Consider the following 14,302-nt stretch of genomic DNA (forward strand, 5'->3'; position numbering starts at 1 on the left):
ATGTCAAGGATAGGGCTGCTTGCACGTAAACCAGTGGAGTGAGTGAATGACGCAAGGCCAGGGCTGTGGAGGAGCCCTGGGTGCCAAAGCAACCAGGTGCCACACCGTCCAGGCAGCCAGGCCTCTCTATCCCACCCCCACACCCCCCAAGAGCGGAATCTCGCTGGACTACAATTCCCAGGAGTCCAAGCGCTCGCTCGGCGCTTGCGACGGCACCGCCTACCGGAAGTGGGCGTATCGCCCACCCCGCCTCGCCCCTGAGCACAGCTGGCACCGACGGTGCCCGGTGACTCTTGGCGAGAGCGGCGCTCGCTGCAGGCTGCACTCATGGCTTCGTCGCTGCGGTTCGACGGGCGCGTGGTGGTGGTCACCGGGGCGGGCGGAGGTGAGCCTCAGGACGCGGGCGTGCGTCTCCGTCGCTGTGACAACCGGGGAGGCCGTGCCCAGAGAGGCGGTGCCCCTGCCCGGCGCGGCCCTCAGAGCTTGCGGGGCCGGGAGAGCCCATACCCGACCCGGCGCGGCCCTCAGAGCTTGCGGGGGCCCGGTTCCGCGCGGCCCTCAGAGCTGGCCGGGCCTCGGCTCCGCGCCGCTCTGCAGGGCCCTCTGCTGGCGGGCCGTGGAGGGCTGTGCGGGCACCCGTCCGCCGTGCCCGCGGCCGGGCCCGAGCTGCGCTGTCCGGCGCGGGTGGGAGGAGGCGCACGAGGCAGCGCCCCACGTCCCCGGAGCAGGGCGGCCCGTGGGCGGAAGGCCGCGCCAGGAGCCCCTGGCTTGTGCAGCACACGCGCTGAAAACCACCCGTGGGCGACCGCGGTCACCTCCGCGCGCACGGGCGATTTTCCCAGGCACCGCGCAGGCGCTCGGGACTTCCAGGGGGAGTCGCCTGGGACCGAGCGCCTTGTGTTCCCTGGGACCCGCCCCCCACTCACCCTTGACACAGTTACAGTCCCTGCAGTGCGCTCTGAACTTTATTCTGCTTGCCAAGTGTTGATTGCAACACTCTGCTTAATTTTGCGAAACCTTAATTAGCTGTGATGGGTAATGATAAGGTTAGGTAGGGCCTCTCGTCCACAAATTGTCGGGGCCCTCTTACTCATTAGCAGTGGATTCAGTTCTAATTAAGTATTTGGGGGGTATCTCCTGGTGTTGGAAAACTTTATAATTTAGGTTCTTTTTGGAGAAGAATACGTTCCCACCTCATCTTGTTTGTATACTCACCAATTATTTTGTCTTTAATATAAGCTGCCCAGTTTGTCAGTAAATTTTATGAGTTATGTTAAATTCCTAAAAAAAAAAAAAAAAGAACAATTCCAAAGTAAATACCGTCTCGTAGCCACACTGGTCAGTTCTGCAAAGCAGATCCTGATTTCCAGTCTCACCTTTTTTCTTGGGTTATTCCACACAAAAATGGACATAAAATGAAATATAATCTATAGATGATATACATAGATGTGTCTTTGTATATATCTCCCTTGAGACTATAAATTTATATTTCATAGCTGTGAGTCGAAGACTTCTTTTGTGTTTTATGATTTCATGTTCGGTGCAGGATACAGAAATAATTAGAAACTTTAAGCAGAAAGGATTAACCTCAGGTACTTGGGTAAAATTTGTGATTCAAAGAGTCAGCACCTTCCAGACTGCGGTGAAGCTGCCATTTAGGGAGTAGGAAGCCTGATTGAGAAGTTACCTCTACAGGTGCTGCTTTTTTTTTTTTTTTAAATTGGAGATGAAGCGACGGATGGACTTTTCCTGTTGGGGCTGACTTTGAACCACAATCAGATCTCAGCCTTCTGAGTAGCCAGGAAAACAGGCATGAGCCACCAGCACCTGTTTGGGGGTGCTACTTTTTAACACGTAGGAATTTTCCAGAAAATCAGATTCTTAGTAGTAACAGCCAGAACTCAGTTGGGAGGCCTCTGCTTGCTTGACTGTCCCCTTTTAAAGTTCATATAAATACATCTAATAGTGGAACTCTGTTTACCTTGGCATTCCAGCACCTAGTGTGGGCGGGGGAACCTTTGCTAGAGAGAGGATGGAGTCAGGTTGAAGCAGTAACGATCTCTAATGAAGATTGTTATTGTAGTGGAATTATTGCTACTTTAAAACAGGGATTCAGCTGGGGGAACTGAAATAACTGCTCACATTTCCTGAACTTTCTCATCTTGCTTTTTTATTAGGATTGGGCCGTGCCTACGCCCTGGCTTTTGCAGAAAGAGGAGCATCAGTTGTTGGTAAGCTGTTGTATCTTTTTAATTAGCTGATAAGGAAAGTACAGTTTGGGAAGCTACTTTTGTCTTTCTAATATGTCAGAGTTTAATTTTTTTTCTCAAATGCTGAAATTTAAGTTGATTTTTAAATCTACTATTTAAAGTATGGTAGTTTCCCAAAATTTCTCACTAATGGCACTGGTAATGAAGTGCAGCACTGTGTGGAAGGAACTTGCTTTTGTGTTGTGGTCATAAGTGTCTGAAGTTGGAGACTTACATGCTCATGCAGAATCAAGAGAAATCCTGTGAACATGTAGGTAAAGGTAAGAGATGACTGAATTTTGGGAACTGAGGTTTTGAATCAGGGAATCAAATATGGGTTGTCTGAATTAAAATTTTTTGATTGAAAGTTTGTTTTTTTCATAACAAATGGAAAATTTTAGCTGGGCATTGGTGGCTCATGCCTATATCAGCTATTCAGGAGGCTGAGATCTGAGCATTATGGGTTGAATGCAGCCCAGGAAGACAAATCCATGAGACTAGTCTCCAGTTAACCAGCAAAAAGCTGTTTTTTTTTCCTGTCTCCCAAAGGACTCAGAATATTGCTTTATGCAAGGAAAATATCTTTTGTTCATTCTTTTATTGTAGACATATTTCTTTTGGGGGGATGGGTATGGCATATCTGAGATTGTTTGAATAAATTTTTTTCTTTTTTTTTTTTCCCCAGTCGTTGGGCTTGAACTCTGGGCCTGGGCATTGTCCCCGAGCTCTTCAGCTCAAAGCTAGTTAGTGCTCTACGACCTGAGCCACAGCGCCACTTCCAATTTTTGATTGTTAATTGAAGATAAGAGACTCATGGACTTTCCTGCCTGGGCTGGATTTGAACTGTGATCCTTAGATCTCAGCCTCCTGAGTAGCTAGGATTACAGGTGTGAGACACCCATGCCCAGCGCCCAGACCCACAGTTCAGGTCCCAAGACTGATGAGAGAGAGAGAGAGAGAGAGAGAGAGAGAGAGAGAGAGAGAGAGATGAGAATATATATGTATGTGTGTGTATGTGTGTGTATATGTTGCTGGAAGATGACCTGTGAGGACACACCAGCAGAAAGTGAGGTGTGTGTGTGTGTGTGTTGTGTGAATGTAGAGAGTAGTGCTGGGGGACAGTCTTTGAGGACAGACCGGTGGTGCATGGAGGAGCACAGAAAGTGCCTGCAGGGCTGTGATGCCCAGAGGCCCCGGCACCCTGTGCAGGTCTGCAGTTCCTGAGGCAGGAGCAGGTGTGTTTCAGGGTGGTGGTAGGGCCGGTGTGACTAGACTGTGTGAAGTCACTGGAGCAGGGACAGGGAGGAGTGAGGAGGTTATAGGCCAGTTATGGACCCCAGTGAGTGTGCAGTAAAGCATGGCTTGTCACCTGACATGGGTGGGCAGCTCTCAGAGGACAGAGGCAGCATGACCTGACCTAAATATTTCATGGAATATTCTGCTTGCTTTGTAGGGAATAAGGAGTGGAAATGTGGGCGAGGGTTGGACACACTGGGGCTTACCGTATTACTGATTCATTTTTGTGTATATTGTATAACTTTTTACTTTAAAAAAAGGAGAAGCGAAGAGGCCTTTAGAGGTTATTGCAGCATTCGCAGTATAGTTGGGTGTGGTTTGTCCTCCAAGGCTTCAGGTGTGAGGTTTAATCCTATGTGAGGTAACTTAAGTGGAAACTTAATTTGACTCTGGAGCCTTCTGTGAAATTATTAGAACAGACACCCCTCCCCCCCCATTGAATCCTAGTGGCTTCCTAAGGAGAGAGGACAATAGAGACACACCTGTTCTTTGTCATTGGTGTGTAACATCATGCTGTACTGGTAAAGTGCATGCTATGTCTCAACCATTGGACCTCTTGAACTGTGACCTGAATACACTTTGTAAAGTTTCCTGCCTCAGGTAATTTCTTGGTAATGAAAAATGGGCTGTAAATCCACATTCTAGGTGGTAGTGGTTTGGGCAGGGTGATAGAGATGGACAAGAGTAGAGAGGTTAAATTCTGGATGTATTTTTGAAGGGAGACTTTTTGATACTTTGTATGTGGGTTGTAAGGGGAAGAAAAATGAAGGAGCATTCCAAAGTTTTTGTGCAGAGCATTTGAAAAATTTGAGAGTGACATTTTGTAAGATAAGGAAAGAGTGAATGAGGAACAGATTGGCAGAGAATAGACATTTCTACTAGACTTTCAGTTAGAGACATGAAGTAGGCAGTAAGATACAGAACTCTGTCTGTCTTTGTCTCCCCTTCCCCGTTTCTACTCTTGGTTCTTGACAATCCAGTCCTGACACACCCACCACTGGAGTAGCACATTTAATGTGTACATCAGTCATGCAGTCCTCCTGTCACTCCCTGCTCCATACATACATGTTATTCTGTTTGTAGGTGGAGTTTAAAGCTGAGAGACCAGGTTCTGTTGTCTGGGTAGTGAGTAGAGACAGGAAAAGAGGTCCAAAGACTGGAGTTGTATATCTCTTGTTTTAGGATGTGCCTTTGAGGCTTGGGTATGGTATCCTCCCAAATTAATTTAATGCATTGAGGTGGGCCCAAACTACAAGATCTTTACAGGTGGCCAGAGAGTAATAGGGAAATCCACTGAAGTCCTCTAAAGGTTGCCTTCAGAACATTACACCAACCACAGTCTGGGTGTAGCCTGGGGAGGCAGCTGCAGCCACCTTGGCCTGGCACAGTAGAACAGGAAGGAGATGGAGCCAGAGCCCACCAAAGGGACTGGCAGCCCCCTTGCTATGTAAGAGCCAGTAGCCTCTGTAACCATGATTCCCAAGGGAGAACACAGAAGACATTTGAAAGGTCCCAGTGAATGTGATGACACAGTAGGGTTTGTGCCCAGGAGAAGGGACAGCAAGGGGGCTGCGGGAGGGTGGGTGGAGGGTGATGCTTGTGTGGTCTAACTAGAAGAGATTTGTCTTTTTGTGTATATATGTATGCATGTATATGCATGTGTATATGCCTGTATATATGTTTTATTTATTTTTTTCTCTATACTGAGAATTGACCTCAGGGCTTTTACACTTGCTAGGCAGGTTCTTTATCATTTTAGCTATGCCACCAGTACTTCTGCTTTTAGTTTGTATTTCACATAGGGTCTTACACTAACTTTGTTAGGGCTGGCCTTGTACCCGAGTATGATCTTCCTACTACATGTCCCTCGTAGCTGGGACTTCAGGTATGTACTACCAGACATGGCTTGCTTTGAACTTCACTAACTTTTCCCTGGGCCAGTCTTGAACCTTGATCTTCCCATTTCTGCCTCCCCAGTAGCTGGGATTTCAGGAGTATTCTACCATATCTGGCCCAAACCATTGTTCATAGTCTTTGGAGCAGTAGTCAGAGATTGCTACCGTACCTTAAGGTTAGAAAGAACAAGCAGATTGGCTCATAGGAATGACCTACACAAGGGGAATTATCAATCTGGTTCATATAACAAAACACTGGAAAGGGATGCACATAATGCTCATACAGAATATTGATGCTCATATAGGACCTTCACTTCTCAATGTAATGGATCTATAACCTACTCTTCTTAAGTGATTGGAACTTATAACCATTATTATCATTCCAAATCTCTCCCTAGTTTCCAGCAAGCACATTCTGTTTTTGTTTTTTGCCAGTCCTGGGGCTTGAACTCAGGGCCTGGGCACTGTCCCTGAGCTTCTCTCTTGCTCAAGGCTAGCACTCCACTTGAACCACAGTGCCACTTCTGGCCTTTTCTGTTTATGTGGTATTGAGGAATCGAACCCAGGGCTTCATGGATGCTAGCAAGTACTCTACCACTAAGCCACATTCCCAGCCTCACATTCTGTTTTGGATCTAAGAATTTAACTGTTTTGGATACTCTGTAGGGTGGAATTCTGCATTCCTTTGTGATTATTTTATTTCACTTAGCATAATGTTTTTGAGGTTATCTTTGTGGTATGTGTGTGTGTGTGTGTGTGTGTGTGTGTGTTTATGTTTATATATGCCAGTACTGAGGCTTGAACTCAAGACCTCAAGCTCTCCTTTGGCTTTTGCAATCAAAGCTGTTGCTTTACCACTTGAGCCATACCTCCATTTGCTTTTTGTTGGTTAGAGATGAGAGTCTTATGGACTTTTCTGCCCAGGCTGCTTTGAACTGAGTGAGATCCTTAGATCTCAGCTTCCTGAGTATGTAAGATTACATGTGTATGCCACCAGTGCCCAGCAACTTCAAGGTTATCTTTACTCATTCTTCCTTCCAGTGGTGGACATTTGGGCTGTTTGTTTCTGCATTGTAGAGTGCAGAAATATATTTACTGTATATGGTGAATAAGTTCTGCAGGGGGTGGGATTGCTAATACCTCTTCCATATTTGAAAACTTCATTTTTTTCTAATTTCAGTTCTTTTGAATAAGCATCCTGAAATAGAATTGCTGGATCATAGGTTTAATTTATAATATGTATTAGTTGTACAAATTAAGGGGTTTCTGTGTGCTGTTCCCATCCATGCATATCATGTGTACAGTCACAACTAGTTTACTGCACCTCCCCTCCCCCTGCAACCCTCTCTCAAAGGATCACTATTCTATCTTCAAGTTCTACACTTAGTTTCTAGACCAAGAAATGTCTCTGTTTTTTTGATGTGTGTCTTTAAATGGTTTTCACTTTTTTTTCTTTGCCAAAAAGTTACTTGAATCATGTCTTTTTTTCTTTCAAAGGAGGAAAAGTGTTGCAAAGTTAAAATTTTCTTAAGAGGAACCCATGTTTAAATATTTTTGCTATTTATACAGTGATGAAAAATAGGTATATTTTCAAAATGCATGTGTGATTTGAAGGGTGGGGATAGGAGGAAAGGGAATTGGGCAGAGGATTGAAGAAATACACTTCTGAAAATTAATTTCTGACATATTTGGAAGGCCTAGAAATAAATTGTTTGTTTTCCCTTTGCAGTGAATGACTTAGGAGGAGACTTCAAGGGAGTTGGTAAAGGCTCTTTGGCTGCTGACAAGGTTGTTGAAGAGATACGAAGGAAGGGTGGAAAGGCGGTAGCCAACTATGGTATGGTATCTGAGAGTACTTGCAATGTAAATTATCTCATGTGGATTAATCTGTAGTCTTTTTTTTTTTTTAAACCAGAGACAGGTAATGATTACAATTCTTCTTCGACACTGTCGGCTCTTCCTTCACTTTCACAGTCTTCCCTCCTGACTGTGCCCACAAGTTGCATAGTTCATTTCCCACATAGTGCATACTAAATTCCATGACTATATTTGTTCAACTTCCTCCCTTCATTTCTGTGCCCCCCACTTGCCCCTCCTCAAAAGAAAAGAGAAACAGAACAACAGCAGACAGAAAATCCAAAATACCACCACCACCACCAAAAAACTATCCATATTCTGGAATTCATTTAGATAAATGGCATTTTAAATGCTCAGAGAGATTACGTCTTTAGGTTCCTGCTCTAAAGCATACTCCTTTAGTTTAACTGTTTGTGTGTGAATGCCTGGAGTCCTCTATAATATACCATGCTTCACTGGGAAGCAGTTTTTTAAAATATGCAAACATCAGGCCCTCAGAACAACACAAATAAGTACAAGGCATTACATATGTGCCCTGCTCGGTAGAATCATAGTAATTGTATGAGTGCTGTGAAAGGGTCACCCCTGTGAACAAAGAAGAGAAGAGTAGATAGTGATGATGCTGAGTTGCCATTAGAGCAGCTGAAATACAGTTCGAGATGTAAGCCATGCCAGGGGATGATGAGCACAATATCACAGAACCACAAACTTGTAATCAGTGTTGTAATCAGTGGGTTTGTTTTCCATGTTATATAATACTGAGCGTGTGTTTTTCAAATTAGACCTGTACATTCCCCTTAAATTCTCATTTGTACAAAGAGATGTGCCCGTGTAGTTATTTGAGATTAAATGTAAATTAAATGTTTGCCTCTCAAACTATTTTGAACACTTAATAACCAAAAGCATTTACTGAACAGTACAGAAATGGGCCCTGTCCATTCCCATAGAAAGCTGCATCGGATGGTGCTTCTCTGGATGACATTCTCTCTTTTCCTCTCCCCTTATTTGCTTGGCAACATTAGACTATATGGTTTGATTTGCTATGTACCTGTAGCACAAATGTATTTTTTCTCAGAAATGTATTCTGTTGGGTGAACACTTATCAGTCTTATGCTCTGACCCAGGGATCTTAGAACTGATTTGTGAGGGAGAGTAATGAACTTGTGCACTGATTTCTTTTCCCTCCAGACTCAGTGGAAGCAGGAGAGAAGATAGTGAAGACAGCCCTGGATGCGTTTGGAAGAATAGGTGAGGGTCCTTTTCATTTATAGCCCCCACTGATTACCTGCTACCTTCCTAATACACTATTTTACATCGACTTACTTTTTTTTTTTTTTTTTTTTTTGGCCAATCCTGGGCTTGGACTCAGGGCCTGTGAGCACTGTCCCTGGCTTCTCTTTGCTCAAGGTTAGCACTCTGCCACTTGAGCCACAGCACCACTTCTGGCCGTGTTCTATATATATGTGGTGCGGGGGAATAAAACCCAGGGCTTCATGTATACGAGGCAAGCACTCTTGCCACTAGGCCATATTCCTAGCCTTACACTGACTTTTATTTACTAAACACATCACTCTTTGTTGATAATCACAGTTTGGATTTGTTTTATGGTTTAATTAACCTTTATTTCCATAAAGAACTTGAGGTGGCAGTTTTATAGTTACATATGTGTAACATGTTTTTTGTTTTTTTACACTGTAAGTGCCTTAAAATGTATTTCTAAGCTCCCTCCCTTATTATTATTGTTAATATTATTTAATAAAACAAAAAACTTTTTGGTGCTGGTCCTGAAGCTTGAACTCAGGGCCTAGGCACTGTCCCTGAGCTTTTGTACTGAAAGCTAGTGTTCTACCACTTGTGCCACAGCACCACTTCCAACTTTCTGGTAGTTTATTGGAGATAAACTACCAAAAGTCTCATGGACTTTTTGTGCATGGGCTGCCTTTGAACTGAGATCTGAGGATCTCAGCCTCCTGAGTAGCTAGGATTGTAGGAGTGAGCCACTGGTGCCATGATATATTCTGTACCTGTGATACTTAGCCAGTTTTTGAAGGAAATGTGAGCTGTAATTAATGTGCTTACTTTTAAATATGTGACTTGGATCTTTTTATATTGTAGATGTTGTGGTCAACAATGCAGGGTGAGTATTTCTTTTTCACGGATAGTGTACTGCTTGCAGCTCTTTGTAAGTGTGTATCCCCCTCATTGTTTATAACATCAATGTTTTAGGATTCTGAGGGATCGCTCCTTCTCAAGGATTAGTGATGAAGACTGGGGTGAGTTGCTTAATGTCTCTGTGAACATAGCTATCTGTTCATCTTTTTAATATTTAAATGAGTTTTTTATACTTAAGGAAAAATCTGCTTCTTTCTGCTTTTACTGCTGCAGATATAAATGTTGGACAAATGTTGCACTGGAAATGATGTGTACTTGGACATACCTATTTCTTTAAACCTTTAATACATTTAAAAATGTTAAATTGCTTGGAAGAAATGATCTACAATAACTTTTTTTAAACTCTCTTTCCTCTTTTCTGCTTGAGGCTGCCACCATTTTCTAGCAGTACTAACTCCTCTTTGAAGTCGTTATCAAAATGCTGTCACCTAGCCACATAATTCTTTTTTCAAGACTAGAGTAGGATGTTGAAAGAGTCCAAGCAACTGACAATTAAAAGCAGTGGAGGTCTGGGGCAAAGCAGAACAAAATCTAAAATGCAAATGTGAAGCTTTTAATAATAGGAAACGTCCATTTTTCTTCCCCTTTTGGAAAGCACTGAGTCTGGACAACGATTCATCTTGGCCCTTCTTTGTCATTACTTTCATTGGCCACCAGAACCTTAACACTGTCACGGCCAAGACAGCGAGCGGCAGGTGTAGGAGCCGAGTGAGGTGATGGCAATGCTGTGGTAGTGCTGAGGCTGTCCCCAGAAGTCTTTTGGAAGAACAAAAAGTCCTGTGTATTAGGATTAAGCCAAGAAAGAGGTTTTTGTTTCTTCTTTGTTCTACCTGAGTAGAAAAGAAGCTGGAAAGATAAGATAAGAAAGATAAGACTTGCTGACCAGGAGCTTAGGTTAGGAGTGATGGTATAGTTGCGATCTGACTGCAATGTGCCCTTCTCTGCTTCCCTCCTGTCTACCACTCCTCATTCTTGTCTTAATTCCCCTCTCTCCTGACAACCACAGTTCAGGAATTAACTGGCAAGTATTGTGAAAAATATGGTCTTAATGATGAGCTGTGTTTTAATTGTTAGCACTGAGGGCTCGTATATATGTAAAGCTCTTGGGTGTTTATATTAACAAACTTTTACATAAAGCATGTATGTATTATATTTTGACGTGTGCAGGGTTGATGATAGTCTCACCAAGTATAAGATAGTGTCTTTGAGGTACAGGTATGGACTACTGACTAATGAAAGCAGATATACTCAGAGAAGGGTGAGCAGGTGGTTTGAATGCTGGGTATAATATGAACAATAAATAAAATGGGTAAATAAAGCATTTGTCATGTTGATTATAGGATATGCCTAATTTTTGATAAACGTAATAAAAATGAATTTCTTGTTTCAGATATGATCCAGAGAGTCCATTTGCGGGGCTCTTTCCAGGTGACCCGGGCAGCATGGGAACATATGAAGAAGCAGAGATATGGAAGGTGGGAGATGACAGCTGTTCTGTGTGCTCGCTCCGTGCAAAGTGATAGGAAGTGAATGCTTGGTGTAGGGGAAGCACCTTATGTATGTGTAGGCTTCAGAAATGTGTGTGTAAGGTGGCAATGCCTTAATGTTTAGTGTAACAAGAAAGGGCAGTGGCAGAACTGCTTGTTCTAATAATTTGTGCTAAAATTTTAATTTATATGTTGCTAGTTATGTTCTTCATAAGTATTGAATATGCATTATGATCTTTACATTTATTTGGCTCTGTCTTTTTAAATAGTTCTATTGTTGTAGTTGAGCTTTAGAGATTATTTTCATACCAACCAGCCTTGCTCTGGATGTACAAATGTCTGTGAGGCGTTAAGGACAGAATCTGCAATTGCTTTGGCAAGTGCTACAGGACTGAAATATAGGGCTTATGCTGTGACATTCTCAGAACATGGAAGAACATGATATTTTTCTTTCAGGATCATTATGACTTCATCGGCTTCAGGAATATACGGCAACTTTGGCCAGGCAAATTACAGTGCTGCTAAACTGGGCATCCTAGGCCTGGCAAACACGCTTGCGATTGAAGGCAAGAAGAGCAACATCTACTGTAACACCATTGCCCCTAATGCTGGGTCCCGCATGACTCAGACTGTCATGCCAGAAGGTAGGAAGCTTTGATTTCTCAGTGCTACAGTGTGTGCGCACTGACCTCTGCAAAAGTATGTTGTTGTTTTTATTTTCAGTTCCAAAGTATTTTATGCAAGTTGTGCTATTGTAAAAGCCACAGTAGAAAGCTGAAAAGTAATTGGATCACAGTAAACTTTTATTCTTTTTATCTGCATAGTTACATTCATGGTTCCCTCCCTCCCTCCTTACTTCCCTCTCCTTTTTCCTTCCTTCCTTTTCTCCTTCCTTTCTTATTCTCTATTTTTGCTACCAGGGATTGAATTTAGGGTCTCACAAACATGAGGCAAGGCAGGCTTCACTTGAGCCATGCCCCCTGCCCCAATCCATATTTTTCATAGAATGTGGTAATCAAATTCTTAGTCTTTTATAATAATTATACAATGATTGCGTATATAATTATAAAATATATGATGTGTGAAATAAAATATGTATTATAGAAAGTAATATATTTTAGAGCAGTTTTTGCTTTATGGAAATATTGGAAAGACAATTTTCTTGTACTACTTCTCTCTTACTCACTGTTTCTTGTTTAAAAAATCGTGTATCTGAACAGTGAACCAGTATTGATAGTTACTGTTGGCTGAAGTTAATAGCTTACGCTAGGGTTCTACAGCTGTCTGACCTTTCACAAATGTGTTATCTAGCATTGCTGCATCATACGGAATAGTTCAGTGTCCTTTGAAGTGCCTTGAGCTTCACTTATTCTTTCCTTTTCTTGAACGCCTCTGGGGTGGAAGGTCATTTCTGTTTTCATTCAAGAATGATTGTGCTATAGTGCAGAACAGTTGTTTATTCTCTTATCTGCTGAGTGACATCTTGGTAGCTTCTGATTTTTTGCAATTGGGAACAAAGCAGCTATAAACCTTCACATGAAGCTTTTGTGTGTTTGCGTGTGTGATGTGTGTGCATGTGTGTGCATGTGTGTGCGTGTACACACATGCATGTTTGTGTTCCTAGGACTTAAATTGTGTACTAGGACTTGAATTCAGGACCTGGGCAATGTTCCTTAGTCTTCACTTAAGGCTGGCACTCTGCCAATTGAGCTCCTACTCCACTTCTGGCTTCTTGGTGGTTAGTGGAAAACACAAGTCTCATAGAGTTTCCTGCCTAGGCTGGCTTCTAACCTTGATCCTCAGAGATCAGCTTCCTAAGTAGCTAGAAGTACAGCTTGAGCCACTGGTGCCTAGCCACACAATGTTTTTTGTGTGGATATAAATTTCAGTTTGTTCAGTGAATGCTGGTTGGTTATAGCAAAATGGTTACTTTTGGGTTATTTTGGAATCCTACTATCCGTGAATGAGAGTTCTGTGCCATGCTTCATCGGCATTTGGGAAACTAGTTTTTTGACGTGTGGTTTTTCTAATAGGTTAGTAACAGTACCTCAGGGTAATTTGTAATGTGCTGAGTGTTATAAGTTTGTTTGCTCATGTATTTATTTTCTTTGGGGAGGTATCCAAATCTTTTACCCATTTAAGAGATAGATAGGTAGATTGTCTGGACACCAGTGGCTCAGGAGGCTGAAATCTGAGGATCATGGTTCAAAGCCAGGAAAGTTAGTGAGTACAGCTTTCCGTGATGGGTAATCTTGGCTACTTGATTGGATTGGAAATGCTTGTAAAACGTAAAACAGCCTTTTGTGTACTTCTGTGAGAAGACTCCAGAAAAGATTAGATCCTTAGTGCCCAGACTTAATCTGTGTTATTGTCACCTGATGGATGCTGGGTCAGAGTGGACTTGGGAGGGGTGGAAACTGGCTGGTGGGGCCTGGTGGGGAGGCAGGGCCTGGGGGGAAGGTAGGTCATAGGTATGACTCAGTGCATAGAGCCCTTCTAACAGTTGGACAGTTCTGCTCTTCCATACCTTCCCTGCCATGACAAAATGAACTTGAACTCTGAGCATTCCTGTACCATCCCTGCCCTGAGGACTAAATCATGAACCCAGAGCAAAATAAGTCTTTCCTCCATTTAGTTGTTCTGCTCAGGAGTTTTGTCCTAGGAATGGAAAACTGACCAATACAGTGCCTTTCACTAATGTAGGAATTTCTTGGACTTCATTATCTCTCTTTCTTTTCCTTCTAGCATTCCCATTGTATGTATATTATATCTTTCTAAATGTCCACAGTCCCTTTTGTACAAAATTTAATTTGGTTTTGTAGGTTGTGGGGCGACCTCAAGGCTTGGGCACTTGTCCCTGAGCTTTTATGCTCAAGGCTGGCACTCTACCACTTTGAACCACAGCTCCACTTCCAGTGTTTTTGGTAGTAGTTAATTGGAGATGAGTCTCACATGCTTTCCTGGAATGGCTTTGAACTACCATCCTTAGATCTCAGCCTCCAGAGTATCTAGGAGTACAGGTGTGAGTCACCAGCACCTTGCCACAGTTCGTATATATCCTGTTTTTCTCATTTCCTTTCAGTTTAGGGAGTTTATATTGGCATACCAATCTATGATTCTTGATTTTCATTGTACATACTCAGATTTGGTTTTAATTTCTATCAGTTCCTTCCCTCCCTTTTTATCAGTGCATATTATTAATTGTACCAGATAATGGATTCATTATGACATATTCAATAAATGTCTATAACAGGCTTGATTGTTCACTCATTACCATTACTTGTTCCCTAACCCCTCCTAACTGGGCCCGTCCCCTTCCCAAATAGTACTCCTGTGTTTTCATGTT

General features: G+C 42.8%; 1 protein-coding gene across 1 annotated transcript in view; it reads left to right on the plus strand.

Annotated features, from left to right (window-relative positions):
* The first annotated feature begins 244 nt into the window (after positions 1–244).
* Positions 245–14,302, plus strand: part of Hsd17b4 (hydroxysteroid 17-beta dehydrogenase 4) — a 53,207-nt gene continuing 39,149 nt past the window's right edge. The window contains exons 1-8 of the mRNA XM_048333908.1: positions 245–385; positions 2,178–2,231; positions 7,170–7,277; positions 8,486–8,545; positions 9,413–9,434; positions 9,524–9,570; positions 10,860–10,944; positions 11,413–11,600. Of these exons, the coding sequence (XP_048189865.1) occupies positions 328–385; positions 2,178–2,231; positions 7,170–7,277; positions 8,486–8,545; positions 9,413–9,434; positions 9,524–9,570; positions 10,860–10,944; positions 11,413–11,600 (622 nt within the window). The 5' untranslated portion in view covers positions 245–327. The remainder of the gene's footprint in view (positions 386–2,177; positions 2,232–7,169; positions 7,278–8,485; positions 8,546–9,412; positions 9,435–9,523; positions 9,571–10,859; positions 10,945–11,412; positions 11,601–14,302) is intronic.

The sequence above is a fragment of the Perognathus longimembris genome, chromosome 25 (assembly GCF_023159225.1).
Source record: "Perognathus longimembris pacificus isolate PPM17 chromosome 25, ASM2315922v1, whole genome shotgun sequence".
NCBI classification, from domain to species: Eukaryota; Metazoa; Chordata; class Mammalia; order Rodentia; family Heteromyidae; genus Perognathus; species Perognathus longimembris.